The sequence below is a fragment of the Lolium rigidum genome, chromosome 2, assembly GCF_022539505.1.
Source record: "Lolium rigidum isolate FL_2022 chromosome 2, APGP_CSIRO_Lrig_0.1, whole genome shotgun sequence".
Taxonomy (NCBI): domain Eukaryota; kingdom Viridiplantae; phylum Streptophyta; class Magnoliopsida; order Poales; family Poaceae; genus Lolium; species Lolium rigidum.
The window spans coordinates 79,457,984-79,485,498 of NC_061509.1; the positions used below are offsets into that span (position 1 = coordinate 79,457,984).

Below are 27,515 nucleotides of genomic sequence, written 5' to 3' on the forward strand. Positions count from 1 at the left end.
CTATTTCAATTCTTAGAACATGATGCCGACTCATGAATTGGTGAAACTGAGGGAGACATACTCATACGTCTAAAATGACACAACAAGTTCCAAAAAGGAAACTAACATTGCCATAGGATTTATCATGTGGTGTTAATAAGTTCATCCATGATGCTTAATTCTTCTTGCCATACCTGAAATTAGGAAATCCAGAAATTTATCCATTAAAAAAAGTGGGGAAAAAAAATACCACGTAGGCACCGAACCATTTCACCGTTTCCGCGGTTGCATCGCACTCTCACAGTCGCGCATCCTCCCAGATCTCTCCTCCTCCTCCCTCCTTCCCCGCTTCTCTCGCGGCGATGGTTGACGAGACCCTCGACCCGCCGCCGGCGACGCCGGCGACGGCGGTGGCCTCATCGCCGCTACTCCGCCCGCGGCGCGTGGCGTTCGAGTACGGCCTCCTGCCCATCCCCAAGCTCATCTTCCCGGAGAGCGCGCTGGCGCAGACCCTCTCCCAGCTAAAGGCGAAGCTCGCGCCAGCCGCCGCCGCGTCGGGCGACGGGCGCGTGGGCGCCGCGGCGCTCGCGGAGGCTCTGCAGATCCCGCCGGAGCAGGCGGCGCTCGCGCTCGGCGTGCTCGCGGCGGTGCTCCCCGCGGAGGACCCCGCGCTAGGCGCCGGCGGGAGCGGAGGCGCGGACCTCCGCGACGTGCTGCTCTTCCTCTACATCCAGTCGTACAAGCGCCTCGTACCGCGCCCGCACAAGGACTCCCCCGCCGTCGCCGACGTCTGGCCCTCCACCTCCGCGTTCGACGGCTACTTGTCCGCCCTCTCCCCGATCCAGGTTAGGATCAGGACCCGCTGATTCGCAATTTCGCTTCTCGTATACAATAGTCGTGTACTATATTGGAAACTGCTATCCATTTGAAAACTCCATGTCGCGTACTATATTGATAACGTAACTGGGGCGTTGAATTAATGGAACAGTCGTTCCTCGCCTTTCCATGAATGGACTATTTGACTGCGGCAAAGTGTGCTATGCTCGACAAACATGCATCGCCAACTCCAATAGCGCACATCCTGCCATGGGAAACCAACTGTTGAAATTAGAAAATTACTGGTACATGACATGCAAAATTGCTCACCATATCAAACTGACGTGTCATGTCTGTTTAGACGAAGCAGGTGACATGTTTTTCATCAAACATGTCTTTCATTGCCTTCAGTGCTCCAGCAATTGTATCCTTGAACTTTTTACCAGACTAATAAACTGTCGGCGTCTTAATGGGGACTTGGAAATTGGAACTCCAGTCCCAGACACTCCTGCGAAGAGACAGTTTACAACAAGAGATACCTCTGTAGTGCTATCCATCTAACATCGTTACATTGTGGCCATAGTCCTTCCCCTTTTTTAATGTTGGACCATCTTCTAGTCTTCCAATATTGTGATTTTGGTTGACTACCATAGATATCTGAAGCCCATCTTCTGATTGCAATACCTTAATTAGATATTTGGATGACCGATTAGGCTCCAAGCAATCACTATTGGTCTTTAAACGATGAAGTGATGAACACCCTGTCCTCCAAATGCCACATTGTGCTGCTGTTCATCTGCGGTCCTAACAGCCGGAGTGCTTGGCATTTATTGGTTTCATAATAGAAGAACATTGTTCTGAGTACTCAAAATGTAGGACATGTGCTGCAGTTCAAAATTGTGGCGCAGCAGCTGCATTGGCAAGGACACATCCTAGTTTCTGACACTATTTAGTGCCTTGATTCTTGATACCAACTGGATGCATACTCTGAACTGAGCCAATTCTTGACTTGCAAATTCAGTCTCTCTGTTTTATATGGTGGACATCATCAATGAGCATCAATGAGTGACTGCTTAAGTTATACTGTGTGGCAGTGTGGGGACTGGAGTTTGCACGTTATCTGTAAAATTAAAACCTGAAATTCCTCACTTCAATCAAGTATATCTTTGACTATCTGGCTATGCGTCGAATGCATTGAGAGTTTCCTGCATAGGGCTTATGCACCTGCATTTTTTTTATAAATCTATTGCTGTTATTTGTGATATCTTATTCTTATCTATTCCAGTTCCATATTTGATATTTTTGTTGCAACTTTGTCTTTTTACATGTTTTCTTGTTTGATATATGTCTATCTTGAGTTAAGCATGTTCCTTCAGAAAGACTTTCATAGCCCCAGCCCCAGATCAGCAGTACTATATCAGCACTTTTCTAGTTTCTTTCGTTTTGCAAATACAACTAGTTAGCATGTCTACAGTTTTTACATCGTCTTTACTTGCTAACTACTATTTCTGTTGTTTTGCAGCTTGTACGCAGTAATAGCCGTCGCTTTATACCTTCTCAAGCAGATGAAGAAATCCACCAGTTATCTTATCTTCAAAAGCATATGGCTAATATTCTTACTCTATTGGCTGATTCTGTTGATGGGGAGGGGGATGATTCTCTGGTATGTTACCTTCTGCTAAGTTAGTCAAATTGTTTCTATCCAATATTCTTCACATGGGGATAGTGTGACAGGAACACAATATTTGTTGTACTGACTGTGGAGCTTACTTGCAGTTATATACCTCCAAATAGGTTGTAAGGTATGAGTTGAGCCTGTCAGGCGTTGACTGTAGCCAAAGATGAAAACCATCCATTGACAATATTTCTCGAAAAGCTGTATCAAGCGATTTAAACAAAGATCAAGGGTAGAACAACCCACAGACATATGTCTGCAAACAGATTGTATGAAACAAATAAAATAAAAGGTCCATGGTAACACATTGCTGATCCAGTTAAATATATATGACACAAGTGAGGTCTCTTTGTGTGCAACTGATGATAGACTTTTCCTGACATTTGAGGAAATCTTTTTAGGACATTGTTTCTTCGAATTTCATGAAGTAACTTTGTTTGGACTTCACAGAATCGGCTCGCTAGTTTTCTCATATAGTCATATGCAGGAATCTGGAAACATAAATGATAGCTGTATTATGCCAAATTTTGTGCAGGTTCTAACAATGGAGACTTTTGAGCACCTTGGATTTCTAGTGCATTTTTCGGAAGGAACATCCCTAAGCCAGGCAGCCACGTTTTTTGCAAATTCTGATCCAGACATGCCGGCTGCTCCGGTATCTGCGGCTCAGGTCCATGATTGGATTTTGCAGAATATTGCTTCTTCATTAGAGTTTTATACCGAGAAATCTACAGCAAAGGAAGGGAGCCAGCAGATCGCATCTGATCTTGATGTTACCATGGCTGATGCCAATACAAGTCATACAAGGAACAACACGCCTACTGTTGTTAATCCTGCATTCCATAGAAATTCTACATTTGTGGAGGGTTTCTCCAAAACTTCCGTTGTCAAGCATGCATCTGATGTCAAAGGACATTCAGTGAAGGTATGAATCATAGTTATAGTAGTACTAGTACTGAGATACTTTGCTTACTTTCCAAGTAGCCAACTTGGATGTTGAAAGGAACAGAGAGATCTGACACGTTTAATTCAAACATGTTTTGCATTGTCCCACCCAAGATACAATGTAGTGTTGATTAAGAAATCATTTGTGTGAAATCTAGTTTGATAAGTTATCGTGTGCTTGAATCTAGTCCTCCTAGAGTCAGTGTGCCGTTGTAAGCATAGTCAAGATGTTTTGATCACCGTATTCCCAGTGGAGCATTCTGCTTCTAGGAGGGAAAATATAGTACTCTCTCCGTCCCCAAAAGGATGTCGCAATTTGTCTAAATTTGGATGTATCTACGTGTCTAGATACATCCAAATTTAGACAAAACTGTGTCATCTTTTTCGGGACGGCGGGAGTACTATGTATCCACATCTTGATATTTAAAGCGATAAGCTACAAAGTTGCATTACTTGGGTCATGATATATACAAGGTTAATGCAGAAGAGAGATGTCTCGGTCACTGATCTGATCTGGGGAGGAAAAATATGAACATCTTTCTGTGCTGGACATTTCGGAACACCTCTTCCTTTCTAAAAAATGTGTTCCGTATTGTTTCAAGGGACTCCCTATGTTCTAATGATGTGACCTCTTGTAGCTTCTTTTTTCTGTTCAACGCTGGAACCCCAGTGCTGGAATTTGCTAGTATTGCTTACCATGAAATGCAAACTATATGTGCAGGTTTTGAACTGCCATGATTCTGTTATCTACATATTAGCACCGGTGAAGTATGCTACCGTGTATGGATGTTCTGATACTACTGTTGTTCTTGGGGCTGTTGGTAAGGTATGCATGTGATTTGGTTACTCATACCCTCGGTTATGTGGATCCAATTTTCTTTGATGCAGTTTTGCTCCATACATAGAAGTTAGTGTTTGTTGGGCTGCGAGTTAATTATCTAGACTAGTGTGAGCGCTGCATGCAGTCTGGTAGTGGACTGAGGAATCTTTATGAACATGCTTGTTCTAACAACAAGCAATAAGTCACCTATTGCCAGCTTTTATTATATAATATAGGTACTCCCTCTGTCCCGAATTAAATGTCACAGATTTGTCTAGATTCGCATGTATCTATACAATAAAACATGTCTAGATACATGCGTATCTAGAAAAATCTGCGACAAGTAATTCGGGACAAGAGGGAGTATTATATTCGATATGTTCAGATGCAACAAGGAAGTGTGGCTGCCTATGACCTATGTTTGTATTTTCGATCACTCATGGACAGCGGTCACCTGGATTCTACTTTTGTAGTCTTGCGGAAAATTGATTCGCTCGTAGTGGAAGCAGGAATACAAACTGAGGCAACTCTACTAATGAGAGATGGTGAGAATAGTGGCAATAGAGAGTGGAATCTGGTTCATATTGTTGTGTTCCATGCATTGACCTGATATTGTAATGCAGTCTGCATTGCTGGAAAATCTTACGATACCCTCTGTCCCGTAATATAATACTTCCTCTGTTCACTAACGTAAGATCTTTTAGATATTTCAAAATAGACTAGATACGGACCAAAATGAGTGAACCTACACGCTAAAACATGCCTAGATACATGCATTTATGAAAAAAGCTAAAAGGTCTTACATTTGTGAATGGAGGGAGTATTTTATTACAACCAATATAGGAGTATATTAGTTGTAACAATGTCTTATATTATGGGACAGAGGTAGTAGATAAAAAGTAATTTGAGTATATATCACTGAAGAGTAAAATGAGAAACCCTCTGATTGAAGAACTACACCTCTTTTGTTGGTCATTCAAATTTTTGTTATTTCATCCTCTATTCTAGTAATAAGTAATTGCATTTCATAAACATAGTGTTTTGTGTTGTCAGGTTGTAAAGGTGGAGCATTGTGAAAGAGTGCATATTATCGCAGCTGCTAAACGAATCTGTATTGCCAACTGCCGTGAGTGCATCTTCTACTTGGGAGTAAATCACCAGCCTCTCATTGTGGGGGACAACCATAAATTACATGTGAGGTTCTGTTATTCTTTTTGTTGTGAGCAATTAGTAGTTACTTGAACTAGAAGGTCTATATTGGCTGCACTGATTGACTGCTGCCTAGAAATTAAGCAGAATATGATGGATGGTTGTAAATTCTTGAGAATACATTTGCATGGCTAGCCATTATGTGTATTTTCTATGAATGAATCTTCATTAATGTGTTACATATTGTGTATGTCACTACACCTAGAACTAATATCAGTAACATTATATGCAAGTAAAAATCTGATGTTACTAATAGTGAAACTGAATATTAATCGCCTAATAGACACGATCATTCATGTCCACCAAATACTATGGATACATCATTGTATGCAGGTTACAGTTGGGAAAAGTGTGATGGTCAATTTTGAACTTATTGACGTGATAGTAGTAATAATAATGTGTAAAAGTTCAATATTGTGAGATCCTTTCCTGTATCAACAGATTGCTCCATTCAATACGTACTATCCAAGATTGGGTGAGCACATGACACAAGTTGGTGTAGATCCCTCTACCAATAAATGGGACCAACCTTTTGTACTGGGGGTCGTTGATCCACATGATTCATTGTCCCATCCCGCTGGGGTTTCTGATGTTCAAGCTGAATCTGCTATCTGTGTAGATCCTGATTTATTCACGAACTTTTTGGTATGTCAAGTATATTGTAAGCTAAACTCAGGCCTTGTTTGGCTTTCCACAATATTTTTCTCTTGTATAATTTTTTTAAACATGGCTATTTCCTTCTGCAGATCCCTAATTTGTTTGACGATGCAGTACAAGACCCTACAGAATGCAATCCTTTTCCATTGCCTGAAATTTATCAGGCATCACAAAGCAAGAAGGTACATTAAATTTGATAGGGCTAGGTTTACCTAAAAATATCTTTTAATTACAATTTACTTAATGCTAAAGCTATCTAGTGTGACTTACACTGCCTTGTCATCTTGTTGATTTGGTGATGTTGTTTGGGTACATATTGTTCAGTTTTCTATATTTTACTGTTTAGTATTCCTAAAAGTTACACATCACTAAACATGCTATATCATCTTCAGCAAGCTGTTCTAGAAGATACTCAAAAAACTATTCGGGAGCTGCAACTTGATGAAAATAGGAAGAAGGAATTATCAAGTGCCCTTCATGCACAATTCAAAGATTGGCTATACGGTAAAACTTCATCTTTGCTTTAATTATTGGATGAATGTACATATCATTTCCCCCCTTTATATGACAATAGATACACTTGTTGCTTTATCTCCAGCAGTTTCATTCTTGTAGTTTGAAACAAAACGATGAGATATGAATTTCAGTTTCAACGCTGGATTGGATTCGGGTTACAGTGTAAAATAGGCCAGAACAACTTCGACTGAAGATAGGATGCAATCCAATCTTATTTTACTAATTGGAACACAATTCAATCTTGTCTCCACTGATTTCATTAATGCACAAGGAGTGCAACTGGAAGAAAATTTATTGCTTGTGGCTGCTTTCCTTGTCCGCTAGTAATTTGCCCACACACGGTCATGTGCGCTGGTCTAAGTTTACATATTATCTGCTTTTGTTGCTTTGGAAGATGTCAGAACTTTTGTGAAATATATCCCGATAGTTCTTAGCTTCCAAATAGGGTCCAGTGAGCATTGATAACTAGTTATAATTAACCAAGGCTAGTCTCTAGCAGCTAGCCACTTAGGTCCTCTTTGATTCACATGATTCCAAAAGCGCAGGAATAGGTAAAGCATGATTGAAATGTCATGCCTTCTTGGATCCTATAGTGTTTTGATTGCACCATAGGACTTCCAAAGAGGCACGAGCCAATGGCATTTTCTGCCTTGAAATAGAGTGCAAAATGCACTGTAAGAGAAGTTCCTATGCAAACCTAAATCAAGCCACCAACGTTAGAAGAATTCAAATCTCCCAAAATTCCTATGAAAATCCTTTTAAGAGCCTAAAGTTTAGAATTGAAGTTCTTTTTATGTTAGCAGGGAAGATTTCTGCCATTGCTATCTCCATCCAGGTTAACCAATTAATACAAGTTACTCCACTAGTTTTAGAATTGAAGTTCTTTTTATGTTAGCAGGGAGTATTGTACTGTACTCCCTCCGTTCCGCATTATAAGATGTTTTAGATATTTCAATGTGGACTACATACGGACCGAAATGAGTGAACAACCACATTGAAATGCATCTACATACACACGATTAAGAAAAAGCTAGAACATCTTATAATTCGGAACAGAGGATGTGGCACTCAATGGAGTATTGCTGATCGTAAGACTCATTATGTTCTATCTTTTGCACTGAGTAATGGCAACAATGCTGCTTCATGTCTCCAGCTACAGGCAACATCCGCCAGCTCTACTGTCTGCAGGGCGACTAACCACGCCACGAGCTGCTTTCGACAACAGAAGTGTTCATCTGCAAGACCTTTCATCCTCTGCTAACCACCTGGTGTGACTCCAGAAATATTCGGCGGCCCCTCGTCGAAGTTGACTTTACTCCCAGAGAACCGAAAGAAAAATGTAAAAGAAGAACATGTGTTGTTGCCTCATTTTTTCTTTTCTTTCTGCAAAGTAGACTGATCGGTTTACCCCAAAATTTGCTGCTTTGCTGTTAGGTAGGTCGTTAGGATGTTTTCGGTTTCTCGGTGGTTTGCACAGCTTTTTTGGGTCCTCCAGAAGTTCCACGAAAATGTAACAGACTGTTAACCAGTCAAAGCAAATAAGCATTTGAATCTCATCCTATTATTCATAATACTTACTCCTATAATAATATTATTAATACTCCGTATTTGATCCTGAGCCTTGAGCCCTCTATACTGTTGATGTTAAGTACTCCTGTCGAATTAGTAGCAATGAGATTTCAATTAGATGAGGAATATCATACATCTGTGGACCAATCTTAGTTTTTCAAAGATTATATTGGAGGCAAGTTCCTGCAGGAGCTCTGTCACGCGAGGGGGCAACTTCCACAGATTTGTTTTTTTTTTTGGAAATTGCCTCCACATTTGTATCTAGATCGCATGTCTGAGGCTCTGCGAGGCAAAATTTGGCACGTTTGCCGGATATCACGGTCCTAGTTCTTTTATAGGATAAGTTAGAAAAGTTGTCCCCACTGTGTATTTTATTTTATTTAAAATGAAACAAAAATCCACAAAAAGAGGAAGAAAATAGTTGCTTGAAAAGAGACCATAAGCCCCAAAAGAAAGAAAAACTATCTAAAATTTGCTATCCAAGTAGATATGCCATGATATGATTTGCTCTTGACTTTGTGGACTAAAAGGACAAGTTCATCCTTCCGACATCTATAAACACTTGGAGTAGCAGCCTTGAAGATAAATCTATTGCGAGCGATCCAGATGAATCAGGTAATCAACCTTATCAGCTCCATAAGAAAGGCCTAGAGATAGCAAGCTTAAGCCTAGATAATGTATCTTGAAGATCAAACAGTCCCAAAGACAGGGGAAATCCATTCAACAAAAGGGGTACAAACAGATGATCTCTGTCTCAAGATGATGCTGATTACACATGACACAAGAATAATCATCCATCACAAAATTCTTTCTATGAAGCATAGCACTGGTGTTGAGGCAATTATAGCCAAAAGAACACTTCGTGTCTCTGTTGACAACAATCATCCCACATTCATTTGAGTGCCGGTATAGCACCAACATTTTTGGTCAGAGCTTTATAAACATGAGAAATTTTAACAGAAGCACTCCCTAGCATAGTCCATGAATATGATTCACTAGTTGGCAATAACTTTTGCAACATGGCCTAGAATCGGTGGCAACAATGGCCTCTTTGGGAATCATTCTTAGCAAAAGAAAAGAGATGTGGACATGGAGAAATGTAGGGGAGCTCTCGGGTGCTACACACCTCCATACTTGAAAAAATAAAAAAATAAAACAATTTTTTTAAAAAAAATTGATTTTTTTCTGAAATCATTGATGATCAGGTATTGTACTTGTATACAAATATTTTCCTAGGGAATTACTTTCATTGTATCCTGGGTATAAAAACAAACTCGAAACGCCCATGACCAGGTATTATTCACTTTATATTCGTCATAATTTTTTTAGCCCTAAACACCATGGGAGTCATTTCTTTTTCAAATATCTTTTACGAGTACAAACTTGATCATTCTTGGTTTTCAAGAATGTTCAATTTATTTTAGCTTTTTAAAATTACTACAATTTTGAGGTGTATGGGGATGCGTAGCACCAGAGAGCCAAAAAGTCTGCTTTAGGTGGACATGCCTCTTGTAAAGGTACATCTGGTACATTTTGATTTCTTGTCCTCTCGAAACAAACGGTGAACAATTAGCTCCGGTTCAGTCATAGGCCCGTAGCCAGTCCGCCCGTGGGTGCTTGTAATGACGGCCCACAGACACGGCCGCTTCACCAGATGAAGTTACTCTGGTCAGTTCACATGTAAAATCAGATCGCTTACTTTTCTTTCGCGGGTATAAGATCATTTATTTGCTTAAAAACATATTGAAGCTACTTGGCAACCAGATTGACTGATTGAGCATGGAGATGCATGCATGACAGCGTACGTGCATGGGTCGTTGTGCCGCGTGTGGGCCTGGAGCTAGCAGATGATCTTGGAGAATCATATAATTTGGCACCACATTTTTTTGAAACACAGTATCTAGATGCTTACGATGGAAAATATCTAGTGGTACAACACCTCACATAATACCATGATACTATTTCACAAAATTTAAATTGTAAGTGTCAATTTTTTTTGAAACAAATTTGTGGTTGTTGACAAGATGTGTGTTCACACTATCTAGGTTTTTCACAGTCAAATTTAAAATATGCCAAGAGAAACGGATAGGGATTTAGTGCACATGGGCACCAGTGCTCCCTCCACTTTCAGATTTTTTTTTAAATCTCACACTTCCATTTCTCCAAAAAAATGGCATTAAATATGTAGATAGATATATACATGAGGAGTCTACACAAAAAAGTCCCAGTAAAAAATACTTTAAATTTTAAGAAATACAAAATAAACAAATTTCTGACAAAAAGACATACTACTTTAATACTATTGTACTACCATTTATCGGCACAAATTTGTTTTTTTATATTTCCCAAAATACAACGTATTTTTTAATGGATTTTTTTGCATACACCCATACTATACATATCTATCTATATATTTAACACCATAATTTTTAGATGCACAGAAGTGTGAGATTTTAAAAATTTCAAAAATCTAAAATTGAAGGGAGCACTGGTGCCCATTTTTTTTCGATAAAGGATGCTTTATTACTTTAATAAGCAATTACATCCAGCCTCTACATAACCAGGATGCACACAGCCGTTTTGTTGTCTCAAGTCCAAAAGGATAAATAATAAAAACTAGACGAGATACATATCGGAACGATGAATCATATAACGCCTAAAGTGTAGGTGGGGCATCTATCCGTAGACTATGCTGCCACCCATGTAGGGAAAAAGTATCCCTCGCCGTAGCCTCCAACCGTGTACGGACCTCCGAAAATAGGCTGTCGGTTCTCCACTCACTGTAGAGGTAACCATGAACGGAGAATACATGTACATCCGTAGATGACCTGCAACAAAGAACAATTTTTGTCATTAAAGATCTTATCATTTCTACATAGCCAAAGCGCCTGGATAATCGCTAGCGCCCCCACCCTAAGAAGCAACTTAAACCTTGAATCTATACCATGAAGCCAATTGCCAAAGACATTGGCGACACTAGTCGGAGGATACAAGGTAGACCCTACTTGGATGATAGACCATATAGATCTCGCGAACTGGCACGGGAAGAATAAGTGTTTGATTGTTTCGTCCTGATGACAAAAAACACACCGTGTACTTCCATGCCAATTCCGCTTAACAAGATTGTCTTTGGTGAGAATAACCCCACGACGAAGATACCATCCAAAATTTTTAATTTTTAATGGTATCTTCATCTTCCAAATCTTCTTATTGTTATCAACTGGTAAGTCAGAAAGAAGGATCGCATTGTAAAAAGATTTTACGGAAAAGGTACCATCTACATGAAGGTTCCATCTAAATTTGTCTGGTTCAGGTGATAAATGAATATCTTCGAGCCGTTGAATTAGGGTATTCCATGCCACAAGTCTTTGTCCAAGTAAAACCCGTCTGAACGTCACATTCGGAGGTGAGGTAGCCATTACGATAGCAATGGTATCACCTTGGCGACGAGCAATCCTATACGGAGCAGGATACTTGTTCACTTAAGGGTGCATTGTCTAGCCAAGCATCTTCCCAGAACCGTATCTGTGCTCCATTCCTGATTGAGAAAGTACCATGGCGAAAGAATACATTTTTTGTCGCCATAAGACCAGCCCAGAAGTGAGAATCCCACATATATTGAAGACACTTTTTGAAGAGAAACAAAAAATATAAATGCTATGTGAATAGTGACATTTTGTGTTGTTGTCTTTACATGACACTATTCATGCTTGATTTCTCATTTTTGTTTCTCTTGGGGTATTTTGAATTTGGTTATGAAAGTTACAGGGCGTGTAGAGTGTAGACACGCATCTTGTGAACACCCAAAATTTTGATTTTGGATTTTTTAACATTTAAAATTTAAATTTTAAAGAGTGGTATCATGGTATCAAATAAAATATGGTATCACTATATATATTTTCATGCTTTACAAATATGCATATACACTCAACTCTATAAACACAGTGAGCATATCCAACCTTTATGCGCATCTCCAAAAGACTGAGCCTACTGGTCTTAAGATTGACGAAATCCGCAAAACGGCTAGCTCGCCACTTCCCAGTTAAAAGAATATTTCACCAAACCAAAAGGTTAGATACTTGGTGGGCAACGATATACTCTCCAAACCATCCAACCACACGTTACTTGTAATTCCCCCACGACCAGCTCCAGCTTGGCGCCGACTGTTGGTACATTCCGGGGTACGTCCTACTGGTTCCAGCTCGGCGCCGACTGTTGGTACGTGTACGTGTCCTCTGTCGCGCGCGGTACACGCGCGAGCACATCACATGGTGACGCAGGCGGTGGGTCTCCATCCCATGCTCGGTCGATATATACTGTATGATGGATCGGCTTAGGAAACGAACAAGATCTTGCAGAGATGGGGGCACGATGTGCGGGCGCAATGCCTTGTGTACATACGCGTTCTGGATGATCTCGTGCGACACGCTCCGGTGGCGTGGAGTCCGGCGGTGGGGCTTTACGGTCGTCGACGTATCTGTAATCTGTATTGTACACTTTATGTGTCCATACATAAATGAAAAATAGCCACATCCGTATTAGGATGTTAAGCACTTAAGCAGTTGGTTCAAAATACTCTGTCTAATACACGGCGGTTCGCGCGCCGGGTAGGATGCAGGGTTAGAGCATCCCCACTCGTTGACGCTCCTCACGCCCAAATCCGGACGAAACAACCGCCGGATTGGACGAAAATAAGTCGTGGGGAGTACCGTCTTTCCAGTCGTCCACCCGGAGTTCGGCGGATAGAGTTTAAATTCAAACAAACCTTCGTCCCGCGCTACAAGTACGGCCAGTTGATCGGCAAAAGGAGCAAAAGGATCAGCCACGGATCGGCGATCGGAGGGAAATTACACGGAGACGGGCTCGTCGGCGGTCCCGGCCGGCACGGCGGTGTCCGACGGACCAGTTTCCTCACACGTCGTAGCCAAAGCGGCTGCGGCGGCCGACGATGAAGCAGCGGCGGTGGACGTCGAAGCGGCCGCGGTCGACGAGGTAGATGGTGAGGCGAGACGAGGTAGGAGCCGGCGGAGACGACGAAGGACCGGCCGGAGTGGCTCGGAGGATGTCGGCTGCGGTGGCCCCGGTACCAATTCCTCGTCTCCTCGTCCATCGGTTCCATGTCGCCGCCGCCCATGAGGAACGCCAAGTCCGTGTTCCTCTTCTTCGCCGCCGCCGTCGTCTTCAGCAGGGCGATCCGGACGCCTTGGTTGGCGAGCATCTCCCGCCACCTGCCGTCGAACTTGTCGTTCCTCCCGTCGGCGTGCGTCCTCAAGTCGGCCCAGCACTTGTCGATCGACGCCTGCATCCTGTCGGCGGGATTGCCCGTCTTTTTGAGCTCTTTGAGCTTCTTCGGCCGAGTTCGGGCGCCCTTCCGCCGCGCTTGCCGCCGGAGCGTCGGGGTTGTACTGCTCGGTCTTGCTCTTCGAGAGGGTCGTGCGGACTTCCTTCCACTTCTCGCACTTCTCGAGGCGGGCGTAGACGTTGAGGAACTTGAACTGCAGGCCGGTGTCGTCCGTGTACATGTCCAAAGCTCGGCGCAGCTGGGGAAAAAAGAGCACGGCGATACGGGTCAGCTAACGACGATGTACCTCGGTGATGCAGGGTCGACGGAGCATACCTTTTGCTCCATGTCGTGGCCGCTGATCGGCCGTTTCTCGCACTCCTCCTGTATGCCGTGCCATTTGCTGCACGCCGTCTCGCATGAGCCCCCAATGGGTGGCCATTGCCTTGTCTCCCCGGAACACGTTCATGTTCGTCTTGTTGAAGTAGGGATCGACGAGTTTGCGCTCCTCGTACGCTCGCTTCACTCGAAGCCAATATGTGTCGAACGACTGATTGGCCCCGATTATGCCGTTCATGGACACGGCCTTCCAAGCTTCGGCGAGGCACTCCTCTTCCTTCGGCGTCCATTTGATACGCGGTTCGGCAGGCGGCGAGTCCTTCTTCCTCTTCTTCTTCCCCTTCGACAGGTTGGCGGCGGCTTGTGTTGGCTCTTCTTCTTCCTCGTCTTCTTCTTCGACGACTTGGCTTTCGTCGGCAACATCCTCCCGATGCTCGTTACGCGCCGCCACAGCGGCCGTCGCCCTCTGCTCCTCTTGCGTGAAGAACCCCGGGCACGCAGCGGCGGCGGCCATGAAAAACCCCGGGCTCGCAGCGGCGGCGGCGGAGCCGGAGGTGATCATCTCGTGGATCTCCTCTTCGTTCGGCGCCGCCATCGCACCGAACGCGAGAGGCCCTCGTCGCATGGCCGGCGAGGTGTCCTCGAACTGGCCGCCGACGTCAAGCTCGGGCGGCGACGGCGTGGGCCTGGACGGTTGGACGTAGGCGCCCTCTTGGAACACGGCAGTCGGCGACGGCGAGTACAGCGAAGGGGAGAAGGACGACGGGGAACTGGTTGTACCTGGCGTCGGCCATTGGCCGGGGAACATGCTGCCGCCGCCCATGGCCATGCTGACCAGCCTCGCTTGTTCGTCCTGGGCCGCCGCCGCCGCCCTCTTGGTGGCGGCTCTTTTCACCCTCTCCGCCCTGCCGCTTGTTTCCACGTCACGCCGTTTCTCGTCCGCCGCCCACTCGGCGTTCGACATGCCCGGCGGCTTCGTCTTCTTCGCCCGCTTCTTCCTCGCCGGCGCCTTCGGCGGCATTGTGGTGGACGAGAAGACGAGGAGGAGAGTGGGGGTGGACGAGAAGGCGCCGCCGGGAACTGGAGCTGGGAGACGAGGAGATTGGGGAATTTCGGCGGGAGAGAATGGGGATATGCAAGCAAATTGGAGGGAATGGGGATATGCAAGCAAATTGGAGGGAAAATCGACAGGATTTGGTTTTCCAGTCGCCGACTACGCGGGTCCACACGACGTTTCGCGCCAAAATCTTTCGTCCGGAGTCCCCGAGCGCGCCCCGGGGGGCCGGGGATGGCGTGGGCTCGCCGGATGGATGAAGGGCCAAATCCGGACGAAAACGAGAAACCGGGGACGCGACTGGGCCGAATTTCGCCGTCCGGATGGAAAAAACGTCGCTCGGGGACCTCGTCGGGGGCACGAGTGGAGATGCTCTTACCACCGACGGACGTAGGTCCACAAAGTTTTAGTGACACACAAATTGGGTGTTCATGTATGTCAAATCAAACCGTAACTTCATAATTTGAAGAGATTTATTTATCAACCTGATACATACTCATCCATCCGTTCCGTAATTCTTATCGTCATTTACAGAGAGAGTGCTTTCTTCAATAAAGGGCGCTTTATTACTCAAGTTTAAGCAATACACCTGGTCTCTGCATAACGAGGATGCACACAGCCTTTTTTATTCTCAAAACACATCGACAAAGAAAATTAGATGAGTACTTAATCTGACAAGACCAAATCACTAGACTGTAGGAGACAAGATCCTTCGACTACGCATCCACCCATGTTGGATAGTAAAATCCTTCGCCGTTTCCTCCAATCATGAAGACACATCCGTAAAGAGGTTGCGGTCCTCCGAGCGTTGCAGCGACGACCATAAACGGAGCAACACCGTACATCGGTAGATAACCTGCATAAGAGAAGAATTTTACTATAAAAAACTTTATCATTTCTACATAGCCAAAGCGACCATATGACGGCAGTCGCTCCGACTCTGATAAGAACTCTAAACCTAGCTTCCACTCTGTTTAGCCAATTGCTAAAAATATTTACAATGCTTTTCAGAGGGTATAAGGTAGAACCTATCTGAATGATTGACCATATAGATCTCGCGAACTGGCATTGGAAGAACAAATATTTTATTGTTTCATCTTCGTGAAAAAGTTGGGAAGAATTTCGCTTTTCGGCCTCTGCACCAACCAGAGATGCACACAACCATTTGACATGAGTACTAAGATTTTTAATCTTGATTAAGATTAATAAAGCATACTCCTCAAGATAAATTGCATGAGTACCACGACTAGTCTGGACCTCAAGTATAAATAGAAACCTAAATTCGCGCGCCCGTGAGGGTTTGAACTCACGTGCTGGGTTTGTACATCCACTCTCCCAACCAGTTAGGCTCACTTACAAATCCATACATGACATGACACTCTATTCCGCCTTTAGTACTTACAAATCCTGGCTGGCTAGCAAGTCGTAAGAACTTGTATTACTCTCCCTCGACCTAAGAAACCTTAACGTTGCTCTAGCTTCCAGCACCACCTGCAGAGTTGGACGACCAGTCTTCCTTCAAATAGTGATATCGAGTAAAAAAGCTTCGCTGGATTGTTGTTTCTTTTTCGATTGATGCTTGTAAAACTGGTGTTTTTTTTGACAATCAATACCACATATATTCATAGTAATGAATAATACATGGTAGAGATACACGAGCTGACTCCAACGATTACAAGTCTAAAAGCTACTAACAAATCTTCGAGATCTTCAAATTATTTTTTCTTCTAAAACACAATCTTGTACTCTTCTCAAGGCAGCCAAAGATAGATAACGAACCATAAACCTGTAAATACCGACGAGGTTCTCCCATAATTTTAATTGGAGCCGCAATGCCAAGGCCGCGTGCAGGCGCACAACCATTAAAGCAGTCATTCAACATCGGCAAGAGTACCAACACTAGTATGTCAGGGAATAAAAACCGACTAGCCATGTCGACGTCGATGGAGAACCGAGAGTACGAATCACCATTGTCGAGGACGTAACATCCGGGACAAAAACAATGAGGATAATCCTCCTCGTGGCAACAACAACAAAAGATCCAGAATCGATCTGATAAAGCAAGATCTGAAGACCCATACCTAAAGGATTGTAATCTTTCAACACCACCATTAATATCGGGAAGGAGATCTCGTCGTCGAACGAAAGCCCGAAGATCACTTATTGCAGACTATGCCATCTCCATTGAGGAGAAACCAACAAAAAGATGACTACCAAAACCCTAACATAATCAACCGAAAACATTATTTTTATTGAAAAATCCACGCATAGATCAGATTCCCCACTCCTCCCGACGCTGGCGAAGCCAACCGAAGGAGGGGAACCCTATCTATGAAGGGGGCTGAAGTGGAGGCGGCTACCCGTGTCTTGGGTTGCTACGGACGAGACCTGATCCTCCTTGTAAAACTGGTGTTAATAACATCACACTTTGGTGTGTTCTATATAAAGCCAGGCCTAGAGCCTTTTCTCTCAAAATAACCCATTTTGTAAATTCTACATAATCATACCTTTTGTGTTATGGAAAATCATACAAATTCATACCGCAAGTACTGGGAAGATATTTACCACAGGGTCACGGTGGTCAGCCAGGGAACATGGGGTCACGGTGGGTGGCAATGGAACACGGACTAGCAGCGTCGCGTGCAGGTGCTCCTCCCGTGTGCGAGGTCGGCGGGGCCTGCAAACGAAAGTGGAGGGCTGCTGGCGTCCCATGGAGCGCCCTCCCCCATCGATGGTGGGGATGTCGCTGGCGAAATAGTAACAACTTCGACCATTAGTCGCGGGAGTTATTTTTCTTAAAAAAAATCTTAAATATCTGTTTGCCAAGTGGTGCTATTTGACACTCAGTTAGATTACGTACGACGTGGTAGCCCGTTCAGCGCCGGCCAAACGGCAGAATACTTTTCTTTGCGAAGTGTCGGACCTAGACACACAACAAAGGCCTTTGCCGAGTTTCACTAAAATATACACTCGGCAAAACTTTGTCATGGAAGACTTTACCGAATCCCCTTTGCTGAGAAGGCTTTGCTCAGTTTTTTAGGGCCTCTCGCCGTGTACTCAACCAAGATTTGTTTTCCTTGTAGGGACTTGTGCAAACATCAAAAGAAAAAAAGATGCCATCAATAATCTATTACTACACATATTTAGCATAACTTGTATGGGTATACAAGGTGCATTAAGTTTCTACGCAATAGATATATGCGTGGCTTTTTTTCTTGCGATTTTTGGAAATATTTCTTGCAGAGCTTAAGAGAACAGGTCCATACATATGCACTGTCCTACCAGTAGGTACTTTTTCATGGTCACAATGTAGTGCATATAAGGTTTCCTAAAGGTCAAATAATGTACAGTTTGACCATGCTTATTGAGAAAATCATCTACATCTAAAATATGAAACATATACCATATGAAAAAAAATTATCTTGATAAATCTAGTGGTACAAATTTGGTGTTCTAGATGTTTATATTTTGTTCTATATAAATACTTGGTCAAACTTTTTTAAATCATTTAATATAAGTGTTTTCAAAAAAAATTATGCACTGGATATTGGCAAGAAGGCAGTCCCTCGAGTATCAATTAATTCTTTACATTCAATTTAAAAGTTTAGATCCAATGTACTCATCACGAGGGCATTTACTTGAAGATAGAATGAAGTGTTCTAACGGATAGAGATTTGGTGCACATGGGCACCAGTGATCTCGTTTTAAATAAAAAATCAAAAATCATATTTTTGAGTTTCAAAAAATTCTGGAAAAAAATCCGCACATAGTTAATGATGTATCCCACAAACCTGCAAAAAATCAATTTCAAATACTTAATATTTTGAGCTACACAAAAATGATAAAATTGTAGATCTGAGTAGTCATTTTCAAATCTTCAAAACATATCAGATTTTGTCATTTTTATCTAGCTCAAAATAAAAAGAATTTCGGATTGGAATTTTGCATGATTGTGGAATGTATCAATGACAGTCTTCAGAATTATTTTCATGAATTTGTAACTTGTAAAAATATTTTTAAATTTTTCTTAACATAGCGAGAGCACTGGAGCTCGGGAGCTAAAAACACTTTTAGGTGTTCTAACCAGATATATAGCGACATGGAATATGCAGTTTTAACTAGCTCATGTTTTACTACCGTAGCAGAAGTGAGCAGATGTGGGTTCAGAACTTCAGATATGTTTTCGTTTGATAATTTCTGCTCCACACGAGTTTACGGATCCCACACCGTACTCGCATGGGCGATCACCACACATTGGCACATTGCCATCGCGCAGGCACTGAAATATCCTGACGCGCTTCATCACGAGAGGGACGTGCATGAACTGACTAGAAAAGTACGTACTACAGTCTACAGGAGCATATCTGATTGGTAGCCACAGCCCACAGAATCAGTTGGGGCGCAGATGAATCGAGATAACCAAGATAGATATCCAGCTACCCCTCGTCCGCTCACCGGTGAAACCTCTGCAGATAAGGTTTCCCATGGCGTCAGGGCGCAATCCGTCATTTGGTTTGTTGGGTCCAGCTTTGCTTTCTCTCGTCCCTGTCTAGTACTAGTGATAGCTACTGCCTACTGCCTAGCTTAGCAAGGTGTCCTCTGGGCTGCCACAGTTTTGCCCCTATTTAAGCTTACACAAGCGCATGGACAAGTTATATTTTCTTCTTCTTCAAGACGAGGTTTCGAAAAGACATGCTCCGGTTGTTCGATTTTAATTGACACGAGGGAGATAAGATAACTGAGCTAGCAAACGGGTTCCAACTCAAGTCAATAAAATAGGAATGGAGGAAGTACTCTGTAGTAACACCGGTGGAGCTTCTAGAGATTTTAATAAGGCCCTAATGCTAAAATGGGTCTAGCGCATCCTCAGGGATGACGGAGGTCTTTGGCTGTTCATCCATGACATCAAATAAGACATTCGCCTCGGAACCTTCTTCTCCATAGGCTCCAGAGAGGAGACCATGTTTTGGTTGGACCCATGCCTTGGGTGATGCCCACCGCGGGTATCATACCCTAGCCTCTTTGCAATTTGCGTTGATCCATCCCTTCTGGACTCCGCCGCAGCCAATGGAGGAACATGAAAGGTGGCATTCCGTAGGACTTTTGACACGGATGAGGCTGCGTCCTGGGAGGCGAGCCTTCCACCGTCCATCTCTACCTTGCTGGATAGTGTTTCTTGGCGTCTGGTTCTTTCGGAGAACACCGTTAGCTCCACATACAGGACCCTTTTTAGAGGGCCCATTTTACCCTGGACAACTCCGCTTTGGAAAGCCCCTCTACCCCTCAAGATCAAGATCTTCGTATTGCAACTCCTTCGAGATCGTCTCCCTTCGGGGGTTGAGGTGGCTAAACGAAAGGGGTCGGGGGATGGGTTATGTCCATTATGTGGGTTCCCTGAATTGGGAACTCACATAATGTTCACTTGTCCAGTGGCCAAGTTCTTATGGAGCTTTGAGGCATTGGGCCCTGACTAGCAGGTCCAAGACCTCGGAGAGTTCCTGGAGAACCCGGCAAGTGATACCGGCAAGAAGCGACGCCTCTTCTGGCTGGTGTTTGTTGCCATGTCGTGGACCCTCCAGACTATTCGCAATAAGATGCTTATTAAGAAAGTTTTCCCTCGTCATGGCACTGATTCTATTTTCAAATTATTGACATTCTTTCAGCATGGTAACCGTTGTGCAGGGGATGGAGAGCGCTTGGACACCATCCTTCATCACATGCTGGAGGTGGCACGCTGTCTTCCTGCACCGTCTAGACGTGGACCGTTGCCCACCGTGCTCGGGCGTCTTGCTTGCGCGTGTGCTTGAGCTTGCTTTTTTCGGCTTCTTTGGGTTTGTTTGTGCTGTGGCCCATCGGACCTCTTTTTAATTTTTCCTTTGAGTCCTGTTCTCGTACGATGTACGGATGGTTGGTTGCTTTATTTATAAAGCGGAGCAAAAGCCTGTTTCGAGGAGTAACAATGGTGGAAATTATGATACTCCCTCCGATTCATATAACTTTCCACTAATATGGATGCATCTAGAACTAAAATATATCTAGATATATCTATATTAATGGCAAGTAATATGAATCACAGGGAGTATATTGTTGCTCCTCATTGAGATGTCATGTATCCCTCATAGTAACCTCTGCCAGCTCTCTAGGATCTCTAGATTGGCTCCACAAAGCAACACTAGTTTTTTCTGCGCGCTTTGTCCTCACTCGTGTGCACCCGGGGCAACTTCTCGTTAGGTCTCCCATCCTCAAATCGCTCTAGGCCGAAAATGCTTAACCCTCGGAGTTCTTCGGAGATGAGCTTCAGGAAAAAAGTTGCAACTTGTCCGTATGACTAGTCAATCAGTCCTATTAAGCCTTGGGCCAAGTTGTCACAGTCACATATGCTACCAGCTATACCGAGCCCCGCAGTCCAGGTCCAAGCGCCGCTTTCCCACCCCGAACAGCCTTGGGACCAAAACTCGTAGCCATGGATACAACATCGACGGGGTGCCGATGTTCTCCCAATTTGGCCAGCCATTGAAGCAAGACACTCCCATGCTCAATGATGTCGAGGGCGATGGCTTCAAGAAGGGTGACACTAAGGCCGAGGCTGGGGCTGAGGGCGAGATCGCCGATGATGGAAAGAAGAAGAGCAAGAGCAAAAGGACTTCCGGCTACAACAACAAAGAGGGCATCATGCTCTATCATTCTTGGCTCTTCATTAGCCAAGATCCCTATATGCGGGGCCAAGCGTACTGGAGGAAGCCCGCCCAAGAATTTCATGAAGGCCGGCAACTTTCTCCCTACCAAATTCATACTACACAAACCAGACTAATTATGTCCAAAAGATATGGGGTACATCCAACAAGATACAAACAGATTTTGTGCGGCGATCAACCATGTAATTTCGCGGAAAGTGAGTGGCCTCGACGTTGTGGGTGCGGTAAGGGAAAGGCTTGCTTCACTCGGGCAATGGTGATGCATTGGCAAACCGTAACAAATTGCGTATGTGGAGGTGACGCGGGCCTTGGAGTGCTTCAAGGCATCTTTCGGGCAAGGGGTACCACATGGTCCACTATTGGCATGTGGTAAAGAACGTTTCAAAATGGAAGTTAGGCTACACGGCCTACTTGGGCAGCATCAAGAATGGCGGAGCCAGTGTGGCGGTGGCCGTCGAAGGCGAAGAGAAAGCCTGAGGTCCGAATGCCGTTACATCTCGGCCATGTCATCCAAAATATACCATTGGAAAGTTCATTAAAATATGCATCCGGTGATATAATTTTGAATGACATGCAACTCATGTTTAGTTGATCCAAATATTAGTCAAAGTTTGCCTCAAAATACAAAGTGACCTTGTATTCTAGCACAGAGGGAGCATCTACATTTGCACAAATATCACCAATCATAATCTGACAAACAAAGTGTTCAGGTATCATGAATTAGAAAAACCTTGTGCACTGCATCAACACCAGGGTATAAATACTTCCCTTGAATCCGATAAATATTGGAGGCTATTTTGTGCGAAAGACGATCTAATACTAGCAGAAAAAGAAGCAACAGTAACTAACTAACTGTGTACGTTGCAGATCTACAATGGAGAAGGTGGCTTCTTTAATTCGTTGCCCGTCAACCAAAGAAGAGAAGATGAAGAGAGTGAAAAGAGGAGACTGGGGTCATTGATGGTTTTTCAGATCCATTTCTGTGTACGAACTTGCAGATAAAGGTGTGCTTTTTTCCCTTTGGCATCGTTTGCGAATAGTCACGCACGGTTTAGATATTTTTTCATGTTCTATGTTTTTGCGCGGTGAACCGGTTGAGACTAAACAGACGGCCAGTTTTTTTTGGAGGATCCCCATTGTACCGTAGACATATAATAATAACTTTGTACTCATGGCGAGTATGTGCCATGAGAGGTCTAAAAATTCCGATGCGTAGTAGTGTCGAGGGGCTGATCGGTGCGAGGAGATGAGGCTGCGGTGGCCATCTCTGTAATGAAAGACTCCCTCTGTTTTTGTAGATGTGGGTTGTCCAGTTTTGAGCTTGGAAAAGCACGCTCGTGGTCCGAAAGAAATAGTATATTCCTTCCATCTCACAAAACTTATCCGAGATTTACTAAAATTAAGTTGTATCTAGATTCTATTTGGTGTGTACATACATCTAAATTTAAACAAATCTCAGACAACTTTCATAAAACGGGGCAATATTAATTTTGAACGGAATCACCCTTAGCTAATTGACGCGGGAAAAGAAACATGCTTGCATGAGATAAGAGAGCGAAACCAAATCCCTAAATATTTTTTGATGAGTGATGGAAAAAGCAATACATGTTTGCCGAGTGTCTCACGCTCGGCAAAGGCCTCTGCAACGTCGACGTCTCCAGCGTGCGCTATTACACGTGACGATAAGGTGCAGTTCGTTGGTGTTTCTTTGCCGCGCTCTGGAGCATCACGTCGACGTCTGAACAGTCTACCAACTTCGTGACAGTGACCAAACCATCCAATAATACCGGGACTCCCCAATACTGTCGTTGGCAGCTAATGCGACGGCCCACGTGCTCGCTTATCGCGGTGATCGCGCAAGCCATAGTATGTGTGGCTGCTGCCCCCTGTATAATCTCTACCCTGTAGCAGCGCTGCAAAATCACGCACCCTCGAGTCGAGAATCATCCCATCATATCAATCAGGACTTTGTCCCATATATCTCCCGTGTTCATGATAGGTCCAACTCTCTAGCTTGCTGAACAACAGAACTCATGCAAGGGACAGCTCGGCGAAACAAAACAAGGTACTGTACATGTTCTTGATAATAGTTGTTTGTTCTCTAGCAAGAATGATCAGCCAGTCACACATTTTTTCGTTATCTGTGTCTAGTACTCTCTCCATCCTAAAAATAAGTTGCTCCATCCTCAAAAAAAAAGTTGCTCAGTTTTTTCTAGATTGAAATGTATATAGTATACAGTAGAAACATATCTAGATGCAAGCCGTATGTAAATAAACTTAAACAACTTATTGTAGAACGAAGGAAGCACAATGCATTGGCTATATATGCGGCTGTTGTATGCGTCAGACATCTCGGGCCAGGGCATCGGGAGGAAGAAAAAGGGTAACAAGGACTCCCTTTCCCTGTCATTTTTGGGTCGAGACCATGCGAATTTACCAATCCATGGCCGTGGTGGTCTCCAAGTTGAGGGGTGCGCACCAGTATACATTGGGAAAGGGTGCAACTAACCTCGAGTTGTATTTTCTTGGATGTGACGACCGAACCGTTCGCCAGCAAGCCTCGAGAATACTATGTATCTTCCTGTATTCTTCGGGCTTATTAGATTGGTTAAATATTCATGTTAAGCGCATTTGCATGTAATTCAACGTACTCTTCCTCGCCACCGACCAGCGGCCTTTGAGCGGTCGCGGCAAATACCGCCAGTGCTTAAAGAGATCATACCTAAAATAATTAGCCTATGTTTTTGTGCGTGCGCTCACTACCTCACGGAACGCCATTGTGTGCGCTCTGGCGCTGTCTGGATAGTTCGAAGCTGATCGATTATTTGTTCACAAATAAAAGTTTATGTGTGCTCGATTAACCTAGATGCTAATCCGTTCACTTTTTTTCGTGTGTGCTCCATCAGGCTACCTACCTAGCTAGAATCCCTCAAAAAAAAAAAAAACTAGCTAGCTAGCTAGAACGTGGTATGGGAAGATGTGCTAGAATGCTTGTGCCAGAATAGTATATTTGTAATAAATTTAAACATGAATTAGTGCTTCTAAGATGAATGAAAAAATAAATATTAAATTAAAATAGCAGTTTGACTTTGATAGCTTAGTATCGACATAGTAGACAGCTAATTTAAAAACAGCTAGAAGGAAAGTAGTAGTTGTATTTGACATCAAATTCAATCTAAAAAATGTGATCAGATATTAAAATTTACTTACCATTTTGATTTTCAAATAAGTGAAACACACTTCACTAACAAAAAATTGATATTTACCTAAATCTTGAAATGCTTATACATGCACCCAAAAAAATATCAAAGTGTTGTGTGTCATGTTGTTGTTTTCTCCATTATAATTTTATCACCATATGGGTTCATAATAAGCTATAATTATCCAGTTAGAACACATATGATGAAATTAGAGAATTTGATCTAGATAATAAAATGATAGACACAAATATTTAGCAAGCTACCTACAAACGATATTTAAACTTTACTTTCAATAGACGTGAACCGATGCGTCTTCCTGATTGAGCATAACATAATCTGACCATTAATCTGTTGTATATTTATACAATATATCATGACTAATTGATCTCGGCAAATATATATAAACTTTATGGGAGAAAAAAATTTAGGTACACATCAAGATATAGGATTTCTACAATAAAAATATATCAGAAAATAGTGAACATAAGATCTAACCTCACACTAAAGTAACTCAGAAATATATATAACTATAAAATGGTTTGAGACATATTTAGATGTTGCCCTCGCATTTGTGAGGACTACCTTGCTAGTTTCGAATAAATCAGCATACTACCACTTCTCAGAAGGTCATTTACTGCAGATTGTAAAATATCCCCACCAAAAATATATGTCAAGGGAGATAGAAGGATCCTCTGCCTCACTCCCCTCTTCCTTCTTGTAATGATGAAACTGCTTCTCAAGAAGCATAGCTGAAGTAGTACCAGAGGAAAGGAAATCTTTGACGAGCATTCCCAGGAATATATATACTCTACACTAGCATTCCAAGGATTTTTGTTGGGTTTAGAAACACAATTTCTATTCCAAAATAGCTTCTTAAGGTTAGGGAAATTATAAAAAGATCTAGTTCCTAATCATTTTTAGACCTTCACAAGTCCTAGTTGACCGAATAGCTATTTTCCACTACATGACCAACCCATAGGCTCTTAGGGCCTCTTTTATTCACTGGATTCTAAAAATATGGAAACATGAAAAAACATGATTGCAAATCAATTCAATTTATAAAGATTTTCTGTCTGTTTTATCACATCACAAAAGTGGTTTGTTTCAAGAGGCTTGAGCGGATGCAAAAAAATCTATAAAACGAAATAATCATTAAGAATTTTTTGCTTGGGATTTAATCTTGTGAATCAAACAGTATCGCACGGAAAATATTCTAAGGTTTCTAATGCTCGAAATTCTTACAAATTTTGAACAATTTTTCTAATTCTCAGTTGACTGAAAATTGCCTTAACTCTCGGTCGACTCCTATTATCCTATACCATAGGGTTTCACTGTGATTCGTGCTAGAGTTAGTTGCAACTAGGTTTTTTCTAGTTGCACATGGAGTTGCAACTGAGAAGAAATGCACGATCTGTTAGATTGCTTTGTGATTCATGTTAGTCGTGAGTTGCAACATGGGTTGCAACTGATGAACTACCTTGGACCGTTGGACTGCTTCGTAATTTTTGCTAGTCATTATTTGTAACTTGGTTGCAACTGAGATTGGATGAGGTCACTAACTCAGAATTAGTTGTCGACTGAGAATTAGTCACACTAATACTATAAATCAAATGAAGGCCCTTAGAGTTGTATATGCACTACTATTAGGGTTTGTTTGATTCGTAGGATAAGAAAAACGTAGGAATAGAAAAAATTAGGATTGCATTGTCTTGTCCACTTCAATGATATAAGAATGATTTTTAGAAAGAGTATGCATAGATGTTCGATTTATTTTGAAATCCAATGCAAGTCTATGCCACCGAGTTGGTCCAGACGTGCTTTCGCCATCGCTCCCCCACAATAGTCCTCAAGCTCGACTTCGCCAAGGCCTTCGACTCCGACAGCTGGGAGAGCCTCCGCACTATCATGCTTGCTTGGGGTTTCCCGTCCTTTGGTGCGACTAGATGGACACACTCTTTAGCTCGTCATATTCGGCGATGCTGCTCAACGGCATCCCTGGGCGGTGGATCCCGTACCTGTGTGGGCCGCGTTAGGGTGGCCCGCTCTCTCCCTACCTCTTCCTCATCGTGGCGGATGTTGCAGTGACCCAGCATACCACTGCATGGTGTAGTACGCAAGCCATTGATATAACACCAATGAAACACCATTCCATTAATATTACATCCCTTAGAGTGGTACCACAAAAACATATGCGAGTCCAAGGCATGTCTATAGAATTCCACATAAACTCTTTACAAAAGATCAGCACAGTCTCCTAGTTTACAATGAGGTAAAACAACAAATAAAGCTCCAAAAGAGTAACTCGTAGGCTAACTTATTACTAACTCTATCTTTCGAGATACTTGGCATGCTAAAGAACTATGCTAGAACTCTAGCTACTTACATGCTAGAATTAGGGAATACGTTCCCTTCTACTTCTAGACTAGGTTTCCACCATGGTAGATGTAGATGTTGACTTCATCGACTGACCCTGCCCTTTGTATTGGTTGAGTCCTCCGTCTTCGAGTTTCACGGTAGCTTATCCTTTGATGCCTCCCAATCTAAGCAGGGGGTTCAAGAGGGAATGGGTGAGCATGAGCGTACTCGGCAAGTTCAATAATAGAAATAGGTGTATCATGCACTAGCTACTGCCACAAACCATACAGTCGTAGGCAAATGCAAGTTTTTATACTCATTTTTTTAAAAGGTTTATTTCATTCGAAAAAGCTAAGTCCGTCAGTCTTCATAGGTTGACTAGAACTTCATGGAGTTCCTTTCCTG

The 27,515-nt window shown here is 43.1% G+C and overlaps 1 protein-coding gene across 1 annotated transcript; it reads left to right on the plus strand.

The window, feature by feature from the left end:
* The first annotated feature begins 326 nt into the window (after positions 1 to 326).
* LOC124692004 (TBCC domain-containing protein 1-like) lies at positions 327 to 8,232 on the plus strand. Its single transcript, XM_047225304.1, has 9 exons — positions 327 to 824; positions 2,318 to 2,458; positions 3,006 to 3,395; positions 4,137 to 4,241; positions 5,289 to 5,429; positions 5,886 to 6,089; positions 6,191 to 6,283; positions 6,494 to 6,605; positions 7,771 to 8,232. The coding sequence occupies exons 1-9, from the start codon at positions 342 to 344 to the stop codon at positions 7,812 to 7,814; spliced, it is 1,713 nt and encodes a 570-aa protein (XP_047081260.1). The 5' UTR covers positions 327 to 341; the 3' UTR covers positions 7,815 to 8,232.
* The last annotated feature ends 19,283 nt before the right edge of the window (positions 8,233 to 27,515 follow it).

Excerpts from the sequence above, each read along its gene's own strand:
- LOC124692004 (XM_047225304.1), top strand. The coding sequence starts at position 342 with ATGGTTGACGAGACCCTCGACCCGCCGCCGGCGACGCCGGCGACGGCG. Across the intron at positions 3,396-4,136 it reads TCAAAGGACATTCAGTGAAG|GTTTTGAACTGCCATGATTC; the intron begins GTATGAATCATA and ends CTATATGTGCAG. Across the intron at positions 6,606-7,770 it reads ATTCAAAGATTGGCTATACG|CTACAGGCAACATCCGCCAG; the intron begins GTAAAACTTCAT and ends TCATGTCTCCAG.